The following is a 22,493-nucleotide window of genomic DNA, read 5'->3' as shown; positions in this document are numbered from 1 at the left end:
CGAGGGACCCATAGCATTGAAAGAAAATGTTGACGACAGTGAAGTTGATTATTTGTGGATATGCATTAATTCTTGTCCTCTTAACTTGAAATTTGGATGGTGAATCTTTTTAGAGCACATTTAATCAGTGTGCATGGACTGTAGGGATCTCCAAATTGTCTATGGGATTTACACTGGACATCTCAATGGTAAATTGTCCATGGAATTTAAAATGGAGATGTTTATTTCATATTGTCTTTGGTATTTTCAATGGAAATGGTGATTTCTAAATTGGGTATAGCATTGGCAATGAAAACTAGGGAGCCTGTAAAATTCAATGAAAATCTCATTGACAATTGAGTTGATTTTGTTGTATGCATCAATTCTAACGTTAGATTTGGTAAAGATGGTCAAGATTGTTACAGCATTCGTAATCTGTATGGATGGTCTCTCAAGGTTGTCTATGGGATTCACATTCGAAACGATAACAAATTGTCTATGGGATTTTCAATAGAAAAGTCAATGATAAATTGTTTACAGGATTTTCCATTGAAACCATGGCAAACCGCCTATGAGCCTATCAATGGAAATGATGGCAAATTTTCCAAGGGAATTACATTGCAAAAGCTGGTCCCAAATTCTTTTAGGATTTTCAATGGCAAAGTCAATGCTAAATTTTCACTATTGTTTTTAACACAAACGTCAATGGCAAATGTTTAATGCGGTTTTCGATGGAGGTGACGGCAAATTGTCTAAGGGATTTAAAATGGAAAAAAGGTGGTGTCAAATTGTCAATGGGATTTTCAGTGTAGACGGCAATGGGAAATTGTCTATGGGATTTTCAATTGAAACGTTGATGGCAAATTGTCAATGGGAAGGTAATTGTTTTGCCATCAGACTTTATTAATATTGGCCTGATCAGCTTTTGCAGGTGTAAGGACAGGCTTAACATTGTTTCCCTGGCCGATGAACACAACAAAATAAACTACAAGGCGGTGGTTTCCTATAAACTGTAGGGCCACCAGTGCCTACCACTTGTGGAATGCGTCTGTAAATATTTGTTTCCGTCTGTTTCCATATAGATGCCAACAAAGCCACAAGGGCGTTAATCATGCCCATCGTGGCTGGGCCGACGTGATGTTCCGTGACAGACGATCTTTGTGTCCGGGCTCGCAAAATGACTAAAGACAGGGTGACATTTACTTTTCTCGTGTGTACGTTTTCTTCCCAGCTGCGACCGCTGTGCATACAAAAGTGGCTTTTTTGTGACCAACATTGTTGTCCTTTGTGGACTGCCTAGCACCAACCAGCCTGCGGCCCTTGTCATTTTGGCCTTGCACATGGACTTAACTGTGTGCTTCTTCCTCCAGGCCAACCAGGCTGATGATGTGTTTATGTAGGCCTGTGCATGTGTGTGTAGGTGTGGAAGATTCTCTTTCCCCCATAGCTGCCTACATACGGTAAAGGGAGTTTTGGGGGTGACCTCACAGCTGGAGACGACTCCTGACATCTTTTGGTTTTGTTTGTTTACATGTTTGTTTGTTTTGTTTCATAATGGCTAATTTGTGTGTGTGTGTGTTGACGTATTTTGAAAGCCTAGCTTGTGTTCAGGTCAAAGCCTCGCCTCAAAGCTCAAACTGGCTGCTGAACCAGGAGGCCACAGAATAAGTCTATTGGATGGTATGTGTCTCCCTCTGCTGCCTAAAATAAGCAGGTCGCATAAAAAGCTGTATTCAGGCTCGTTGTATTTTTACAGTGCACTTTCCCCCTTCAAAACATACTCCATGTGCGAGCTTAATCTTTTTATTTTGTTTTATAATGTATATTATTTACTATATTATTATTATTATGGTTAATCTTACTACTATATCTTAGTGTATATATATATATATATATATATATTCTTTTTTTTTTTAACTTTTATATTACTGTATATTTTTATTAAAATACACATCCTTCCAGTCATTGTTTTTTAAATCAATCAATCATCAGTCTTTATTTGTAAGCACATTTTATACCAACAAAAATGCAGCAAAGCGCTTTACCTGAATACAGAATATAAAAATAAACCAGTCCATATATATTATACAGTCTAGTTTATTATTTTTTTATTCTACGCTGCAAATCACCAACGCTGTGGGAACAAAATGCAATATTACATTATTATTATTTGTAATTACTATTATATTTTATGTGTATTATTATTGCAATACAGTACGATATGCAGTAAGTTTCGATGCCACTGCAGTGGAGACTTGCTGTGTTTAAAAACTACAAAAATGCTTATCGAATATCCAAAACACCTATTATTTTTTATCCTTGGGAATTCTCATTTTGGTAAATGTACTTTTAAAAACTATATTACATTAAATGTACGTAAGATTTATTTGCATATTCAAATACAAAAAAGTATTTATTAAACGTATTAATTAAATTTTAAATTTACGCGGTGTTTCTTTAGGATTTCTTGTGACTAGGTTTGTGTCGGGATAGTTTGTTAAAATGATAGCATCCGTGTTCATTATGTCTCCGATTTTAACCCATTAATGTTGATACTAATACGACGAATACAACCACTAGTGATATCATAATTATAGTTATAATTAGTAATTTATTTATTTTTACTTTTTGTTTTGTTCCAAACAACAATTACTTTTTAATTAACTGTTCAGTATTTGTTTTTTTTTTAACGTATTCTTACAGTAGGAACCTTTGTTGTTGCCCGTCCTATGTTCCCGTCGGAATAAATATTTTCCCGGACTTTAACACGGAAGTGCGTCCCATTTCATTGTGTTGTATTGTGTACATGTGTGAAGCAAACGCACACAACGTTGCTTCTCATCCATGCTGAAAGGGAAATAAAGGTATGTTATACAGTTAAAATTTCGTTTTTGATTTTTGTAAGTCTCAGAAAACAATGGAGATTCGCGAACATAATGTGTGCACATTGCCTCAGCCAGTATGTATTCGCAGTCGTTTTATTTTAAAACACTATTGTACTTATATGGTGTCGACTAAAATAACCTCTAACAGCATATTATTTATATATTATAATAGCTCCTCTGCCTTAATATGTACAAGTTAGCAACATGTTCAGTTAGTTAAGAACTTTTGTCAACCCAGCTTTGCTCTTTGAGGTTCCTCGAGAAGTGTCGTTTATTTCGCTTATGTGTATATTATGTTTTGCACAAGCTCAATGTCCATGTGATCTGTTTTGCTGACAGTTGTCGACGAAAATAATGCTCGGGACAACCACTACGGAGAAGGAAAGCCCGGCTAAAAAGGTTGCGGCGCCGTCTGTGTCGCAGATTAATGCAGAATATGTCACACAGGTAACAATAAACACATATCTGCGATAGTGTGCAATGTGGTCACCCAAGAAAACGCACATTTAAGGAATGAAATTCTGATTTTAAAAATTATTTTTTTTACTGATGATTAATTGTGTTGTATTGAGTATCATTTGATTTGTATTATGTTGTTTCAGCTGTAAAACATATGTTGAACCCCTCAAACAAAATAACACAGGTAGTATTTGCAATAGTCATCGATGTTTGCCACGGTCCCCTATTTTGCATTGTTTTGGCTTTACGCAAATTTAAGATATTACATTTTGAGGTTAACATTCCCCCCCCCCCCCAAAAAAAATGTAGTTTTAAAAAAAATGAGTACGATAATGCTAAGAAAGCACACTTAAGAAAAGACAAAATCCTTAACAACTAAAATGAACTGACATAATTTTGTAAATTTAAAAGAAATAATGTTTTTTTCGCCCCCAATGGATTATAATTGTATGTTTTGTACAAACATTCAAGAAATTATGTTCTGAAATGCAAAAACCCTAAAAACTGTTCAAATTCTGTGTAGAATTTTATAGATTAAAAATTCCTACCTGTAAGAATTTGTTAACAAATTATTAACTATTTTTTAAAATTGTTTTGTTTCAGCTGGCTAACAAATATTGGGCCCCTCATGCAAAAAACAAATTGCCGTTTGACCCTAAGGTGAGTTTGTGTTCATTGCTGTCAGTTTGATGCTAACCATAATGATTAAGATAATTAAAAATGTTGCCTTCTTTGTGTTCAGGTGATGGAAGATATTTATGAAAAAGAGATTCTCATGTCCAAGTAAGTAGTTCCTAACATTTTTGTTATCAATCTGTTTCACATTTTGTTTATTTTGTCGTTTCCTTTCCAGATTTGCCATCAGAAAAATCATGTTGCTGGAGTTCAGGTGCTGTGTTTTACTCCTCTTTTTATTACAAACAAAAATATGACTAAATCTAAATATATTATGTAATTTCCTTGCAGTCAGTACCTGGAGAACTACCTTTGGCTCAACTACACTCCGGAGGTGTCCAGCAACGCCTTCCTCATGTCTATTTGCTGCATTGTCAATGAGAAGTTCAGGGAAAATGTGCCAGCCTGGGAGGTAACAAATACTATTTTATATACTTCACTCACCAGCTTTATTAAGCGCTAACACTTTCTCTTATCAGGTGTTCAAAAAGGAGCCCGGCCATTTTTCTTTCTTTTTCAAATGCATGATGGAAGCCCTGTTGGCGGGCGATGAAGGCGGCCTCACCCTGAAGGAGCAAACGGTGCTGCTGGAGTTTCTCGACCACTGCTTCAATAGTCTTGTACGTATCATGACTTATATCTAATACACAAATTACTAGGCGTAGGGAGAGTACACTATGGTACCCCAGCTATTCCCAGGTGATAGGGACCGACCTGTATCATGAAAAGCAAAGGGTAGTGAATAATTGACGCCCCTGCTGAAAATATTTGTAATTGCGTATGTATACCGCAGAGTGGCGGCAAAATACTTCAAACGAAGCGAATCATAAAGCACCAACACGATGCATCTAGTATGTACACAATCATGAATCCACGTTACATAATCAATAGGGCTTAGACAGTACTCGGTACACTGCATGGTACAATATGACCTTACGTACAACGGTTCTTTGGTTTTGCACTCAAGCTATGCACTCGGGGTGAGTTAAAGAAAACGAAACATGGCTTTTATGTGGTTGCAGGTTTCTCCCAAATTATCGGACTGATTGACTTATTTTCTGTACCTCAAAGTGTAAAGCAAAGTAGACACCACCAACTTATTAGTGACTGTATCGGAAGAAAAGCAGAAACATTTAATTTTTTGACCGCACACAAGGTGAGTTTGAAAACGGACAACAAAACAGGGCATCTGAAATGCAAATGAAAAAAACAAAAATGAAATAATTAAACTTAACAACACCAAGATCCCACCAGATGGCGCCAAAGTAATAATGTCACTGCTTTGGCCCAAGCACAAAAAGCACTCGTAGAAAAAGTTCTTCGAAAATAACGGAGAAAAGGTTTAAAAGAAAAAATCTGCAAATTCAAGAACGGTAAATATGCTTGGGCTCACTGCATTCATATTTTTGCTATGGTATAGAGGCATACCGAGTTGCCACAGGGAGCATATTACGCGAGGGACAAGAAGTATAACCTTGTGTTTGAGCCGCACTCCGTAAACAAATACAGTGTAGGCTAGCAGACGTCATAACTAGAAATATGATTTTGGAAGTACATGAAAATTATCTCATTTATAACACATGAATATCAGTGCAGCATGAATTTTTTTTTTCCCCTTATCATTTTTTTTTTTTTTTCCACGGTATCTATTTGGTGGCATCTTATTGTCATTTCTACCATGTTGCATTATTTTCTCATACTTTTGTATTCTAATATTTGCTCTAGTATTTCTGTATTTTTACAGCCAGTGCTTTTGTTTTTGTTTGATTGCAGTTACCTGTCCTTGAAAAGCTGCACATTTAATCACATAAACTCCTTAACGCATTATTTTCTCCACAAGGTGTCAGTATTGCTCTGTTCCACATCATTTTGGTCACTGTGTGTTGTCCATTGCTGCATTGAAGCACTGCAGAGGTCCCATTTGAAAAGGTGCTATAGTGGCATACTCGCTATTGGTGTGCCCCTATAAAACCCTCTAAATATTTCAGGGCTGGAATTTTGTTTATGTGGTGAAGTAAAAAAAATAAAAAATAAATCATTGGTGCGTTATATACATTATCTCTCTCTAACTCTCCCTCTCTTGCTCTCTCTCGCTCTCTCTTTCTCTCTCTCTCTGTCCGTCCGTCCCAGGAGGTAGATTTGATCCGAGAGCAGGTGCAGCAGCTCATCTCTCTGCCTATGTGGATGTGCCTCATACCAGTAAGATCATCGACACTATGTATTAATACAGAAAGGCTGCGGGTTCGAATCCGGGCTCCGCCTTCCGGTGTGAAGTTTGCTTGTTCTCCCCCGTGCATGAGTGGGTTTTCTCTCGGTCTCTGTCTTCCTCCCACGTTCCCCAAACATGTTTTTTAGAGTACACTAGAGTCACAGTTAGCTTAGAAGAAGTGGGACACTGAGAGGTCCGAGGAGAGGCGAAAAGAATACATTGAGATGTGACACAGGGCAAAGGTAGAGGTGGCAAAGGCCAAACAAGAGGCATATGATGACATGTATGGCAGGTTGGACACTAAAGAAGGAGAAAAGGATCTATACAGGCTGGCCAGACAGAGGGATAGAGATGGGAAGGATGTGCAGCAGGTTAGGGTGATTAAGGATAGAGATGGAAATATGTTGACTGGTGCCAGCAGTGTGCTAGCTAGATGGAAAGAATACTTCAAAGAGTTGATGAATGAGGAAAATGAGAGAGAAGGGAGAGTAGAAGAGGCAAGTGTGGTGGACAGGAAGTGGCAATGATTAGGAAGGTGGAAGTTAGAAAGGCATTAAAGATGATGAAAAATGGAAAGGCAGTTGGTCCTGGTGACATTCCTGTGGAGGTATGGAAGCATCTAGGAGAGGTGGATGTGGAGTTTTTGACCAGTTTATTCAATAGTATTCTAGCACGTGAGAAGATTCCTGAGGAATGGAGGAAAAGTGTGCTGGTGCCCATTTTTAAGAACAAGGGTGAACAAGGGTGCAGAGCTGTGGGAACTATAGAGGAATAAAGTTGATGAGCCCATACAATGAAGTTATGGGAAAGAGTAGTGGAGGCTAGACTCAGGACAGAAGTGAGTATTTGCGAGCAACAGTATGGTTTCATCCCTAGAAAGAGTACCACTGATGCATTATTTGCCTTGAGGATGTTGATGGAAAAGTACAGAGAAGGTCAGAAGGAGCTACATTGTGTCTTTGTAGATCTAGAGAAAGCCTATGACAGAGTACCCAGAGAGGAACTGTGGTACTGCATGCGGAAGTCTGGAGTGGCAGAGAAGTATGTTAGAATAATACAGGACATGTACGAGGGCAGCAGAACAGTGGCGAGATGTGCTGTAGGTGTGACAGACGAATTTAAGGTGGAGGTGGGACAGCATCAGGGATCAGCCCTGAGCCCCTTCCTGTTTGCAGTGGTGATGGATAGGCTGACAGATGAGGTTAGACTGGAATCCCCGTGGACCATGATGTTTGCAGATGACATTGTGATCTGCAGTGAAAGCAGGGAGCAGCAACAGTTAGAAAGATGGAGGCATGCACTGGAAAGCAGAGGAATGAAGATTAGCCAAAGTAAGACAGAATATACGTGCATGAATGAGAGGGATGGTGGGAGAAGAGTGAGGTTACAGGAAGAAGAGATAGCAAGGGTGGATGACTTTAAATACTTGGGGTCAACCATCCAGAGCAATGGTGAGTGTGGTCAGGAAGTGCAGAAACGCTTCCAAGCAGGTTGGAACGGGTGGAGGAAGGTGTCAGGTGTGTTATGTGACAGAAGAGTCTCTGCTAGGATGAAGGGCAAAGTTTATAAAACAGTGCTGAGGCCAGCCATGATGTACGGATTAGAGACAGTGGCACTGAAGAGACAACAGGAAGCAGAGTTGGAGGTGGCGGAAATGAAGATGTTGAGGTTCTCTCTCGGAGTGACCAGGTTGGATAAATTTAGAAATGAGCTTATCAGAGGGGCAGCCAAGGTTCGATGTTTTGGAGACAAAGTTAGAGAGAGCAGACTTCGATGGTTTGGACACGTCCAGAGGATAAATAGTGAGTATATTGGTAGAAGAATGATGAGGATGTAGCTGCCAGGCAAGAGAGCTAGAGGAAGACCAAAGAGAAGGTTGATGGATGTCTTGAGGGAAGACATGAGGGCAGTTGGTGTTTGAGAGAAGGATGCAGGAGATAGGCTTACATGGAAAAGGATGATGCGCTGTGGCGACCCCTAAAGGGACAAGCCGAAAGGTAAAGAAGAAGAGTCACAGTGTAAACGGTGCGCGTCAGGAGGAATGTGTTTTGACTACGGAAGCTGCAAAAAAAAGAACTACTTTTTTCAATTTGGCCGTTCCCCCAAAACTCAATTAATTGATTATATCACAACACAAATTAATCCATTAGCTTCTCACTTAGTCATAGTCGCGTCACGCATAATGATCGTTTTGTTTGACTTCCAACCATTTTCCATAGTGCTTATCCTTATTAGAGTCACGGCTGTGCTGGAGCTGAACCCAGCTCAGAGAGACAGGGTACACCCTGGACTGGTCGCCAGCCAATCACAGTAGACAAATAGACAAACAACCATTCACACTAAAATTCACAACAAAGGAAAATTTAGGCTTTTGCTTGACTTTTGAGGCATATTTGTCCATACATTTTTAAGTGAACTCAAAGTTGTTTTGAATCTTGGAGGCGAAAGTGACAAAAGGACTGATTTCTTTTTTTTAATTTTTTTTTATTTATTGTCACATTTTTCCAGTCCCGACTCCAACAGGAGCTGAAGAAAGTTCCCAAGCTGCAGAAGTTCTGGAATCTCATCAGGAAGAAATTCGACAAGATGGATGCCGACGCAGCTGAGCAGTTAATCAGATTCTCTTTTGCTCGGTCTAACAAACCAAAATCTTGCCTCTGATTCCCTCCTCCTTTGTTCTTTTTTGTCGTCGTCTTTCAGGGCTAAAAAGGAGCGAACCTTCCTCTCGTCTCTCATTAAAAAGTTTCACGGGGTCCTCGAGTCAATTCCAGCGTCAGGTAAATCTGAATTATTATTTCCCTCAGTGTGGTGGTACTCAGCCTGGAATAACACGGATCAAATATCAATAAAAGAGTCACCTTTTCTATCAGATTTGTCAGTCCCTCCCTTTTCGGGGTCGTGCAGGAGCGTGAGCCCCCGCTGCCACACCGTCACCAGCTCGTAATTCGGGCCGACACTGAGCACCCCCGCCACCACCACCACCCACCTGGAATGCTAAAAACAGAACATTTGTGTGTTTGTCGAATTCAGAGCTGACACAATAGATTACAGTTGCAAAGCCAGCAGGGTCCACATCATTCCCAAAACCTGCTGCACATGCTGGTGTTGTCGACGCGTTTGTGTGCCTTCTTCTCACATTTGTTTGTGTCTCTCACTTTGACTATTTGCCTTTATTTACTAACTAACATGTCCATGCCTTTCTCTCCCCCCCCCCCCCCCCCCCCCCCCATGTAGGGAGCATCACCATGGAAAAGGTGCACTACTCAGAGAGATTTGTCGAACTCATGATCGACCTGGAGGTAGGATGCAACATTTTCACCCAAAATGGGTTTCACCGTTAGTTTTATGTACGTAGATTATGCTGAACGTGGTTGGTTTTCAGTATACAAGATCAAAGTTAAAGGTTAGGGATGGGCATTTGACTATATGTTCCAATTAATTTGTCAGTTTGTTGTCATTTTTTATACATTTGTTTGGAAATGGGCAATAAATAGTGTATGTATATGCAATGTTGCCTTGAGATGTGCGTTTAATCTGTACCTTGAACCCTGTAACTGACATGCAATCAAAACACTCAAATCATCTTTCTCTAATTAAATGAATAAAAATGCCATTCCAGCCACACAAGGGGGAAAAAAAGGATTTTTGCATTGTGTTTTTTAGTAAGAAAAACAGCACTAGTGCTTGATATAAACATTTGGAATTATACAATTAAATAGATTTAAACGGTTTTTGTTGCACTCTCTCGCAATGCACGCTGTGCTGTTCATTCTGCTGGGGGCAGTGTGATAGACATACACTTACCGTAATTTCTCGTGTATAATGTGCATTCCCCCCCCCCCCAAAAAATTTTCAAAAGTCAATAGAGCTCATTATACATAGGTATAAGGGAAAATGAAAAATACTTTCACATTTTATGAATGTATGCCGCCATCTACAGGTTATGAAAAAGCTGTACACTTTCATTCCAATATGCCATCACCCTAAATAAAAGTAAGGCTGTGAATTTCAAAATAGGAGCAAGTAAAAAAAAAAAAAAAAGTATTGTGTGTTCAAATAAAGTTCTTAAATTCAAAAGTATTTTTAAAAAAACAACAAAATACAGATACTTGATGTTTTGATCATATGGGTAGAAGCCAAATCATGCATTGTAAAAATGCATTATACATAGGTTGAAGGGTTTTCCAGAATTTTTAGGTCAACTTTTGGGGGGGTGTATTATACATGTGTGCATTGTACACAATAAATCACGGAAATACTGTAGTGGAGAATCAGGTCCTCTAGGCTTCTCAATACTGCAGTAATATTAGTTGTTTTTTTGCAGAGGGTGAAGAATATAAGCTTGTAAGTACAAATTGTTGTATTGTATGCATGTGTAACCTACTGCAACCATGTGGTTGTTTGTAAGTCTCTCTGTTTTATGTTTAAGTTGTCAGTAACCTTCAGCTGAGAGTGGCAAAAAACGGCTTTAAGCCTCTTTTTTGAAGAAAATGTTTATATAAATACATGGCTGTACCCCGTTACACTCGTCCCGGATGAAGGCGTGCACATGCATCGTTTCCCGAAAAACCCAGAAAGACAATGCCAATGGGATGTAAACCCTATGTTAATCAAGTATCAATTAAACAAAGGCGGTGGTTAGCACATCTGCCTCACTGTTCTGAGGACCGGGGTTCACCGCCTGTGTGGAGTTTGCATGTTCTCCCCGTACCTGCGTGGGTTTTCTCCGGGCGATCCGGTTTCTTCCCACATCCCAAAAACATGCGTTAATTGAAGACTCTAAATTACCCAACGGTGTGAATGTGAGTGCGAATGGTTGTTTGTTTCTATCTGCCCTGCAATTGGCTGGCGACCAGTTCAGGGTGTTACCCCCCCCCCCCCCGCCCGAAGATAGCTGGGATAGGCTCCAGCACGTCCGTGACCCTAGTGAAGATAAGCGGAACGCAAGATGAATGAATTAAACAAAATCTAGCATCATTACTTTAAAAGGATGAATAATTAATACATTTTATGTCAAAGATTATATTCTTTGACAATGACACACCAGTGCATGTCACTGTCTCTCTTAGCCACACTCCCCAAAAAATCAGCACACTGTAAAAATCATTTTTGTAATATGGTCTCATCTCACATTTTCAACTATTGTAGGTCGGTCGTATACCCCCCTCCCCCGATCCCTCACCACAAATGGGAATTTGCTGTACATTCATACACCACATTTGTGAACACAATATGACGTGGGTTGAATGTGACGCTTGATTCATTTCTGACTTCTAAAATTTAAGTAAAAAGGTGAATTCACTTAGAAATCCCTTATTACTGTTCAGTATGGTCAAACGTAGAGAGCTCACTGAAATTGAAAGAGTCTGAAGAGCACTTCATGATGCTGGATGTTCTCTTCTTGTTTCTAAGCGCTAAACATACACAGTATCGGACAAATGCCCTTGTTAATCACTCAGCTTTTTAAATTGTTTAATGGGGAAACTGCTTGAAGATACTAGTCGAAACCAAGGATAGAGACACAATGTTCCATAAGGTGTTGCTGCGTGTGCACATCTCACGTTACAGCTGGGAGCGCTCTATAGATTCCATCCTGCTGACAGGCCGGCCTTGCTGTTCCTCGCATCGGCCGTCGGCCAGCCAGCCAGCCCGCCCGCTGTCTCCAGAGACGAGCTCCCTGTCCTTCAAGCCTTCTCCTGTTACAAAGTCTTCATCGCCTGAAAGCTATACTTCTCTGTAGAAATAAAGGCTGAGGGGATGGAGAGAAGATCCCTCTTCTTCTTGGCTGTTTTATTATGCCTAGGTTGATTTAAGATTATTGTTGGATAAAAGAGAAGCGGTATCAATTGCTGCAGTCATGCAGCCAGCCTTTGAAGAGATCTTGTCAGTTCATTTTTGAATGCAGTATTCAATCTCATTTTCTATGCGGCCTTTTTGTTTTGGTGGAAACTAGTAACCCTTTTGCTCAGGCTGTCAGTTTGTCAACAAGTTGAGCTGACTTATTGCCGCCAAAGCCGCTCTGCTATCTCATTTTGACAGCTTTCAGTCCCCCCTTGTGTTATTGTGATACCACCAGCAACTAAATCAAGTTGTCCCTTCTATGCTAACGCTGTGTCGCTGCCAGTATTCCGTCAAGAAGAGAAGACATCAGGGATGAACCAGGCGAGATCAAAGTCCTGATTCTGTTGACTGTCTTGTTGAGCTTGTGTGCCTCCTGTGAGGTTTCGCTTCATACTACACTGGCTTTGTAGCGATTGATAACAATTGGAGAATCTCATTGCATTCAATACAGGAGGTCCCTTGTTTACAACAGTCCAGGTATACGTGGTTTCGAGGTTACGATTGGGGTGAAAAAAAATGGTTTGTGCACAGGCATAAGAATACATGGTCACATGGCACAATAAGGCACACTCAGCTACCGCTATACTTACGCTTTTTCATTTAATTGTTTTATATTTATGGCCTAGTTATACAGATAATTTAATGTAATTATGATTTTACCTCAGCGTAAGTTAGTGACAGTTCAGATGATACTCGCGCAACCGCAATAATAATTTAAGCTGCATGCGGCATTGAGCAGTCCATCACATCTCCCATTTTCATGGCGAATCCTCAAAAGCATCATCAAACTTTGACACCATGCACAAGATGGCGTAGTCAAAAAAGCCTCATGTATAATCATGATTGACTTGCCTGCGAACTTTTGTGTTGGTAAGTGAAACATTTCCGAGGCTGAAGGTTTTTTTAAATGCAGTGCAGCCAAAGTAGATTCCTTGAGCAAAGTTTATTCAATTTCACACTTGCTGTAATGCCATAAGGCCATACTGAAGTGTCTCTTCTTGGTATGTGTAATAAAGTGATTTATTTCTAATGGATATTAATTATATGTGTAGGTGAAGTTTCAGGAGACTTTATATTACCATTTTGCTTTAAAAGTAATTATTATTATGTCTTCTGTTTCTAGGCCCTGCTGCCCACCAGGCGTTGGTTCAACACAGTGCTAGATGACTCCCACCTGGTAGTCAGTTGCCACCTTTCCAGCCTCACCCAGCGGGAAAAAGAGGGCCACCTCTTCTGTCAGGTACAAGGCCAACACCCTTACAACACAATTGGCGCACAAGCTGCCTGAATGGCGAGAAGATGAATGACGTGACTCGTGCGCTCCCATCCCGCACAGTTACTCGACATGCTCAAGTTCTACACCGGCTTCGAGATTAACGACCAGACGGGAAACGCCCTGACGGAGAAGGAGATGACCACGCTGCACTATGATAGAATCACATCGCTACAGGTAAGAACCACAAATCACTAATCACTGACGCTAACCAGCTGACACTGACTGATTCTAACTAGATTGTGCTGCTAATAATTGATGCTAACCGGATGACACTAACCACCTGATACCAACTATATTATGTTAATTATTGATGCTAGCCATATGATTCTAATCATTAATTCTAATTAGATGACACTAACTGGCTTTTACTAATGAGATGATTAGATGCTGATCATTGATGCTAACCACTTGACACAAACCGACTAACGCTAACTCGATGATGCTAACCAACAAACACTTACCAGCTAATGGTAACTCGATTATACTAATCATTGATGCTCACTACATAATTTTAACTTGGTGACACAATCCGGTTTATGCTAACCAGATGATGCTAATCATTGATGCTTAGTGGTTAAGCAGATTCAGCATTAAAATTATAACATTTGATGAGGCTAAAAAGACAAAATTAATAAACAACCTGCAGTGTTGTACTCTACCGTCTCCACTTGGCTGCAATGCTGGTTTCTTGCTGCCCTAAGTCTCCTCTTGGATAAAATTACTCTTCATGCTGAGTTAGAGTGCAGCAATTAATCGAGTACCGTAATTTCCCATCTATAATGCGCATTTTTAGTGCACATTTTTTATTATATCCACCTAGTAGATATAAAAAAGGTGTAGCCTACACTTTCATTCCAATATGACAGGGGTAAGACTATATATGATTTCATATATGTACAGTTGTGCTCATAAATTTACATACCGTGGCAGAATTTGTGAATTTTTAAAAATTTATTTATTTATTTATTTATTTATTTATTTTTAATTTAAATATGACTGACTGAACAACAATCGCGGCACGGTGGCCGACTGGTAAGAGCGTCAGGCTCACAGTTCTGAGGACCCGGGTTCAATCCCCGGCCCCGACTGTGTGGAGTTTGCATGTTCTCCCCGTGCCTGCGTGGGTTTTCTCCGGGCACTCCGGTTTCCTCCCACATCCCAAAAACATGCATAAATTGGAGACTCTAAATTGCCCGTAGGTGTGCATGTGAGTGTGAATGGTTGTCTGTTTGTCTGTGCCCTGTGATTGGCTGGCAACCAGTTCAGGGTGTACCCCGCCTCCTGCCCGATGACAGCTGGGATAGGCTCCAGCACGCCCGCGACCCAAGTGAGGATAAGCGGCTCAGAAAATGGATGGATGGATGAACAACAATCATCATTAATTTCTTTGTTTTGTTTAATGATAATGCTTTTCTGAAATGCCCGACCCAACCATACTGTTGCTCAATTTGAATCTCATTGAAATACAATTAAATTTTTCGCCTGGTCCTTCATGTTTTGTTACAAATTTTGCCTGGGTAATCAAACATATGAGCACAATTGTGTGTTTTCTAATTTAGTAAATAAAAGTAGGGCTGTGAATTTCAAAATAAGAGCGGCTAAATAATAATTTTTAAAAAAGGATTACGTGTTCAAATAAAGTGCTTTTTTTAACAAAATACAGATAATACTTCATGTTTTGATCATATTGGTAGAAGCAAAGTCATGCATTGTAAAAATGCATTATACATAGGTTGAAGGGTTTTCCAGAATTTTGGGTCAACTTTGGGGTTGTGTATTATACATGGGTACGCATTATACATACATATTACATATATATATATTACAGTAATCGTTCAGAGCCATTGTTTGACTTAAAATTGTTCAAAGCCCTTGAATTCAGCTTCTTAACAGTAAATATTCTGAGTTGTGCAGTCTTCCATAAAAGCAAACATCTACTTTTACTTTTATTAATACCCTGTAACTGACATGCAATTGAAACTGAAGCAGCCTCGGAAGTGTTTATCAAAATAGTACCCCTTCGCATTAATCAGTACCCAAGAAGTAGCTCTGTGATATTGCTCAATTGTTGTTTATTTTGTTTTGTTTAATTATTAATGATGGCAATACCAAAAACTACAATAATCAGTTCATAAACATTTATTGTGACAGCCCTAATGTTCACTAATTGTGCTGTCCCACTTGATGCATTCAATGCTGCGTGGGTTTTGCAGTGCTGCTGCTAGTTCTACTACTATATCTTCCACTAATTGACATCCGACCGTCCGAAACTCAGCTGTGTGGACCACTGCACCACACTTACCAATTCCTCGCACATTTACCTACACATGAATGTGACCTTTCTTTTTTGCAGAGAGCAGCCTTTGCTCATTTCCCGGAGCTGCGCGACTTTGCTTTGTCCAACGTAGCCGCAGTGGACACTCGGGAATCCCTGACCAAACATTTTGGCGCTCTCAGGTAAATGAGAAAAATGCATGTTTCCATAAGCTGCTGTTTTGACCTCATCTGACACGCGGGCATCTATGTTTCTGCGTCCCCGTTTTAAGTCGGTGATAAACGGCATCGGTGTTGCTGCCTGAGTGCCGGCGCTAAACGGCAGGCAGACCTGCCCCCTGTGACAAGCAGCTGGTAGCAGTGAGAGAGCAAGAGGCACGCCTCATTAATTTAATCGATTTGCAGCGGCTTGAGAATAAACTCTTTGAACAGCTGTGTTTGTCACGTCATATTAGCTTGCCAAAGAGCCAAAAAGCACACCGGCTTTAATAGACCGCTCCGTTGTACGGCCTTTGCTGCCGTTTCAGGTGAAAATGAACATAATCAGATTTATGAGGGCCTCGGAAAGTTTAGTCTGCTGAACGAGGCGCAGACTGATTTTTGTGTAGCTGTTAAGCGTGCGTAATTGATCCTTGTACTGTAATTGATCCTTAATTGTGCTGATTTGCCATGTTAGCGCAATGTGAATGGCTCGCTTAAAATTGTAAAGCTGGACAAATTGTTTGGTGGCCGACGTAAGGGTTCATAACTCGTATTTAACATGGGTTTTACTAGAATGCCTATGTTCAGCCAAAGTGTGTGTTATATTTCTTAAGGGACAATATGGTTGGCTCTATTTCAACTCCAACACAACACAGACAAGTACCATACTCTCTTGACATCCGTATAAATAGTTATCAACAGAAAAATATTGGAATTTTCACATTGCGGGACAAATAGAAGCCAAACCAAAGCTATTCTGAGGAAACTTGGACACGGCACTTCTAGAAATGATGAAAATGAGCACACATGCTAATGCTAGCTGTCCACTGCATTATTGTACTCCACAGTCTCCACCTCGCTGCAGCCGTCAGTTTTCTTTCTGCCTTCGTCTCCTCTGATAGATCGAAAAATAGACGAACAGATCGATGGGTAGAAAGACGGATGGATGTATTGATGGATGATAGCTCGATAGGTGGAGAGATGGGTATATGATGGATGGAGGGAGGGAGGAATGGCGATACTGTAAATATGGATTGGTGGATGGATGATAGATGAGAAGATAGCTAGATGGTAAGATGAATATTATGGTTGATGTGAGTGATAGAAGGAAGATAGATAAGTAGATCAGGAGATTGATTGAAATATGTTGCATGTTGGGGACACAGGAAATAAGACAACTGCCATTGTCTCAATTACTAAAAATAGACATCAATATCAAGTTCATTGCCAGTGTTATGATGGCCGGCATTCATTAAGAAAAAACGTCTTGCTAACCTTTGGCCTGACACAACATAAAATTTGCGTCGCCATCCATCATCCTCTACTGCCGTAGATTAGAGGTGCTTGGACCTCACACTGTCGTCTCTTTTTGAGGGTTATGAGCCGAGCGCTGCTGAATCGGGTTAATACTCCTGCTGAATCATTTCACGTATACCCGCAAGCTCCCCCCACCCCCAGCTTCCAGCTTTTGGCAGGAGCCGGCACGTCATTGTTCCCCGATCCGCAACTGTCACCCTGGGTAACTCCCACCCCTCCACCACCACCCTCTGAAATAAGCCACTATCAGATTTAACGAGGCAATTTTTCCCCCCATCTGAGCAACTCATGCTAATACCACTTTATTCCTGCCGCGCAACCCTCCCTCTAAGCTCCCAGTCACCCGTCGCTCCGAATTTATCCACTAATTCCCCAAAACACACAAACTGAGTATTATTGCTCAGCTTTGCCTATAAATAGAAGCTTCTGACACTTGCATAAAGCGCCACCGAGTGTCATTTTAGGGAAGCAAATGAATTTAATACATGATCAAAGACACCACTTTGTGAAATGCAATGAAAGATCGTTACTGTATGTATTTTGTGTTAAGCTTTTAGTTCTAGCCTCACTTTAAAGCTTTTTACTATTTCGATATCTTGGTATATTCACATTTTTCAAAAGGCATTTCCAGTTGAACCTCAGGTCATCACTTCCCTGTTGTCTCACTTGTGATGCAAGTGTGAAAAGAAAGTTAGATGAGTAAAGCGAACCTAGTATCCTCTACAGTCCACTTTGCTGCAGAGTTGTCTTTTCTTTCTGCCCATAGTCGCCCCTTGGATAAAATTTCTCTCCCTCCATCAAAAAGTAAATGCATGAGAACCACGTTCTCCATTGTCGTTCCTGACTCCGCAGTCTCCACTTTGTTGCAGAGGTCCATTTTGTGTCTTCCGTCAGTCTCCTCTTTTTGTTCTTTACTCCACGGTCTCCATTTTACTGCAGCTCTCTGGAAAAAAATAGGCCCTACTTTGCTGTAGCTCTGTTTTCTTTCTGCCTACAGGTTCCTCTTGGATAAAATTTGTCTCCCTATGACTATGCCGAGAAGTAAATATAGAAGACGCTTGTTCTCTATTGTTGTTGTTTACACCATAATCTCCGCTTTGCTGCAGCAGTCCATTTTGTGTCTGCTCACAGTCTCCTGTTGGATAAAACTAGCGGCTTACCTATGCTTTAAATACAAGAAACCGTTTATCCTTTTATTAATAAAGTGGGAAATCATGTCCCACAGAGGCGAATATGGTCCAGTCAAACCTAGCAGTGAAAAAGCAGCATTACTTTTCTAATGTCGCTAGATTACCCCACGTCAATAGGGTCAAAACAACGCGGCAGACTGTAAAATAAACTTGCAGCAGACCGGTTCCAGTGCATGCCAGTGGCTCAGCTCTCAATCATGACCTGGTACAGTCATCGCCAATGCTGCCAGCGAGCGCTTGTGTCTTCTTGCCGAGGGGCAGGCCCGTGTCAGGTCATCCACCGGCCAGCAAAGTGCAACGTTGGCACTATTGTCACCCAGTTGTGGTGTCACGAGTATGTGCACAGATACACGGAATGGCCACGTGTGGGTGTCCACAGCCTGTCTTCCTCCCTGACCCCCACTTTTTTGTGGCACTTTGTCACTGCATGTCAACCTGATTAAGCCACACCTCAGTTTGCGGAGACTTTGATTTTCATAATTCTGTCGCATCAATGCGGCGCGGCCCATTTAATGCACGCGTGCTGATGGAGCAGGACCGCCAGTGTCCAAGCAAACAGAGGAGTGGCTTTGTGTTGCAGTGCTAATAAGCACAAGGAATAGTATAAGGCTGCTTACTGCGGCATCCCCACAGGAGAACCCCTCACAAGTCAGGCGGTCATGGAGCAAACGGATTGGACCTTGCCTTTAAGTTAGGAATATGTTCGGTCATCTGGTGTCTTGGTAGTTTTAGACCCGGTATCAAATGGCCCCCGGCCCAGTCCCGGTCCGCGGCCCGGTGGCTGGGGACTACTGCCTTACGCTATCGCTTTAATGCAAAACATGTTTCACCACGGGCAAACACCAGCTCTAATGTTAGCGTCAACCATTCCAGTATGAGCAAGGCTAATATGTCTAAGTCAGCTGGTGACAGGCTTTTCCCCTCACTGCATAGATGTGAAGGCAGGCACCGTTAAAATAATCATTAGTTAGTGTTATTTTTAGCATTAGTATCACCTCGACCAAAATGTATTTAAATTTCAAAACAGTACTTACTGTGCCAAATATTTTGTCGATTACAATGTAATCAATTGTTTCCGCCACTATTTTTTTCCCCGCAGCCCCAATATGCTCCACCGCGTGGCATCTTACTTGTGTCTGTTGCCAGAGCTGCCCAAGGACCAAGACACCACCCATGACAAAACGGTTCTTCTTGAGCTCCTGGTAAGTTCATGGCCTGCACCTACACACAGTTCTTCCATTTGCCTTCTAATTAAGTTCCAACTAAATTTCAACATCTCTGCAATTACAGTACACTAAAATACAGCACAGCATTTAGGGTCGAACACAATCGGTTCCGATAGGAAATAATGCGAGTTGATTTGATCTATTCTAGCGACACTATAACGATTGTAAAGTCGTTATTAACTGTAAAGGCAATGTTTAAGTAACATTCTTATAAAAATAAGTTAACCAAGTTTTTTTATTATTGCTAGCAGAGCTTGTTTGGCTAAATTGTCGATGTAGTCGCAGGGGTGTATTTCTGTTTTGCATTATATTTGCTGCATGTGCCACATGCACGGATCTGCCACGCTAGTTGACAAGTGTAATTTATGGGCTTGGTGATGAATTGCCACCTTCAAGAGTGAAAATCTTTACAGGCGCTCGCTTTATTCTTTATTCTTGGGGTATATTGAAGTAAGTGTGTCACAAATATGTTAAGATACCTAGGAACCATAATCGGTCATAATCTTATTCTTTTAATAAGGACAACAGACAACAACCTCTAACGTTTTTTTACCATGTTTTAGGTATCCCGTCATGAGCGCAGAATCTCTCAGATTGAACAACTGAACCAGATGCCCCTTTATCCAACTGAGAAGATCATCTGGGATGAAAACATCGTCCCAACGGAGTACTTCTCTGGCGAAGGTGTGAAATTAAATAAATCTGTGACCTGTAAAATGACCGTCTTAATCTTTGTTGACTCACTGCTGTTCTCGCTCATGCTACTCCATGTCTCCATATATAATCTTGCTGTGATACACCCATGCCATGTCTTTTTTAGGCTGCCTTGCCCTCCCCAAGCTTAACCTCCAGTTTTTGACCCTCCATGACTACCTGCTGAGAAACTTCAACCTGTTCCGCCTCGAGTCCACTTACGAGATCAGACAGGACATAGAGGACGTGGTGTGGCGCATGAAACCCTGGTAGGTTGTCGACTATCTGCAACAGGGAACATTAACAGTGTTGTTTGCTGAGGGATAGAGACAGAGCCCTGCCTTGAATCGCAAAATTGATGCCGCCCACCAAAAAATGGGTTTGTCTTTGCCTATAGATGCAAAGCATTTAAAATGCAGACTGGTATTCTGTTTGTATTTTTTTTTTTTTTTTTTTTTTTTTTTTTTTTTTTTTTTTTTTTTCTTACTGAGGTCTGTAATAACACAGACAAAGAATAGTCAGTAAAACGTTAACATCATCCATCTAGAATCAATCATTAACCCAGGTTACATAAACGAAGTAGTTAATTTTTTTAGCACAAATGAACCACCTTCAGATGAAGCTTATCAATTGTATTAGCTAGAATACTATCTTAAATAACATGCTAACACAAGATGACATAACATCACACATGGGCATCATCAAAACAACTGCTTTTATTGGTTTAGCCTGCTGAGCACAAAAAGGATGGATGGAAAAATCTGTGAATATGCTTGGTGTACTATTCTGTAATAGCCCATAGATGCCACAAGATGGCGGCAACTTGCCTAAATCATGCTTCAACTCTCGAATATGCTTCAACTCTCGAATATCCTTAATTGGCACTAAGACGACACCCGATGGCGCGGAAAGCAATGCTGTTATTGCATTGGCCTAAGCACCAAAACAGCTAATCGAGGTGTTTTTTCATCAAATAACGGGTTCACGTCATTGTTCCAGCCATTTGGAACTGAATAAGATCACAATTACATCCTTTTTAACTTTTACGAATGAAGATCCCTCTCGTGGTGCGACGACACGGCACATTGATTATATTTAATTCAAAGACTTTGACAGTCGCTATGGCGCATTTGGAAACCCATTGCTTAACATAATAAGTGCTCCCATTATGTCAAGCGGTGTCACAACTTTTTACTTGTTGTTCAGCGGAAAGTAAACAACTCAGCGGCGGTGCTGTCTGTCGCTGCCCCAAATCCAACTCATTTCAAGCTCGACAGCGGCCCGCGGCACTTGTCACACCTTTCACTATCTCCCTCCTTTCCATCTGTCCTACCACACACACACACACTCACAGGCAATCCGAGTACGGCGGCGTGGTGTTCGGCGGCTGGGCCAGGATGGCTCAAACCATCACCGCCTTCACCATCGTGGAAGTGGCCAAGCCCAACATTGGCGAGAGCTGGCCTGCGCGTGTGCGGGCCGACGTCACCGTCCACCTCAACGTGCAGGATCACATCAAGCACGAGTGGGAAGGTAACGACTTAAAAGTAAAATAAATAACTATTTGGGCAGAATTGTTTAATTCATTTATTTTATATTAAAAGACAAACGACAAAAGTGTTTGTACAGCCTTTGTTAAGACTCCCATTAAATTGCACAGGTGTAGCTTATGCTGTGGCCTAACTCGGGGTGTAATAATGTGTGGAAATTGTTTTTCAATTTGATGAAATTGTGTATAAATTTGCCTACTCTATCTATATAGGGGTTAAATATTATATTACTGTACTTAAAATTTATTAACAATATATTTTTTTTAATCCCAGAAATTATTCTAGTACATTACAATATAGTTTCTAACGAAGAAATTTTTTTTTCCAGTTTTTTAATCATTACTAGTACATACCAGTGTATAATTATGATAGACAAATATAAGATACGTTTACTATATGGCACGGTGAGAGACTGGTTAGCACATCTGCCTTGCAGTTCTGAGGACCGGGGTTCAAATCCAGCCTCGCCTGTGTGGTGTTTGCATGTTCTCCCCGTGTCTGATTGGGTTTTCTCCGGGTACTCCGGTTTCCTCCCACAACCCAAAAACGTGTGGTAGGTTGATTGGAGACTAAATTGTCCGGAGGTGTGAGTGCGAGTGCGAATGGTTGTTTATATGTGCCCTGCGATTGGCTGTACAGAAAATAAATGAATGAATGAATATATATGAATATGACAGATGTTTCTGTCAAGTTAAAAATTTGAATCTTTGTTGTAATT

At 40.8% G+C, this 22,493-nt stretch overlaps 1 protein-coding gene across 1 annotated transcript in view; it reads left to right on the top strand.

Moving 5' to 3' along the window:
* Positions 1-2,752: 2,752 nt before the first annotated feature.
* aqr (aquarius intron-binding spliceosomal factor) overlaps positions 2,753-22,493 on the top strand; it is a 58,269-nt gene continuing 38,528 nt past the window's right edge. The window contains exons 1-18 of the mRNA XM_061696015.1: positions 2,753-2,843; positions 3,204-3,311; positions 3,927-3,983; positions 4,066-4,106; positions 4,177-4,212; positions 4,290-4,410; positions 4,478-4,618; positions 6,129-6,197; positions 8,716-8,816; positions 8,908-8,984; positions 9,442-9,506; positions 13,172-13,288; positions 13,385-13,498; positions 15,678-15,781; positions 19,406-19,508; positions 20,096-20,216; positions 20,353-20,494; positions 21,580-21,758. Of these exons, the coding sequence (XP_061551999.1) occupies positions 3,219-3,311; positions 3,927-3,983; positions 4,066-4,106; positions 4,177-4,212; positions 4,290-4,410; positions 4,478-4,618; positions 6,129-6,197; positions 8,716-8,816; positions 8,908-8,984; positions 9,442-9,506; positions 13,172-13,288; positions 13,385-13,498; positions 15,678-15,781; positions 19,406-19,508; positions 20,096-20,216; positions 20,353-20,494; positions 21,580-21,758 (1,681 nt within the window). The 5' untranslated portion in view covers positions 2,753-2,843; positions 3,204-3,218. The remainder of the gene's footprint in view (positions 2,844-3,203; positions 3,312-3,926; positions 3,984-4,065; positions 4,107-4,176; positions 4,213-4,289; positions 4,411-4,477; positions 4,619-6,128; positions 6,198-8,715; positions 8,817-8,907; positions 8,985-9,441; positions 9,507-13,171; positions 13,289-13,384; positions 13,499-15,677; positions 15,782-19,405; positions 19,509-20,095; positions 20,217-20,352; positions 20,495-21,579; positions 21,759-22,493) is intronic.

This window comes from Phycodurus eques, chromosome 14, assembly GCF_024500275.1.
Source record: "Phycodurus eques isolate BA_2022a chromosome 14, UOR_Pequ_1.1, whole genome shotgun sequence".
In the NCBI taxonomy this organism is placed as follows: domain Eukaryota; kingdom Metazoa; phylum Chordata; class Actinopteri; order Syngnathiformes; family Syngnathidae; genus Phycodurus; species Phycodurus eques.
The sequence above is the reverse complement of the archived record's forward strand: the minus strand, read 5'-3'. Positions and strand labels throughout refer to the sequence as shown.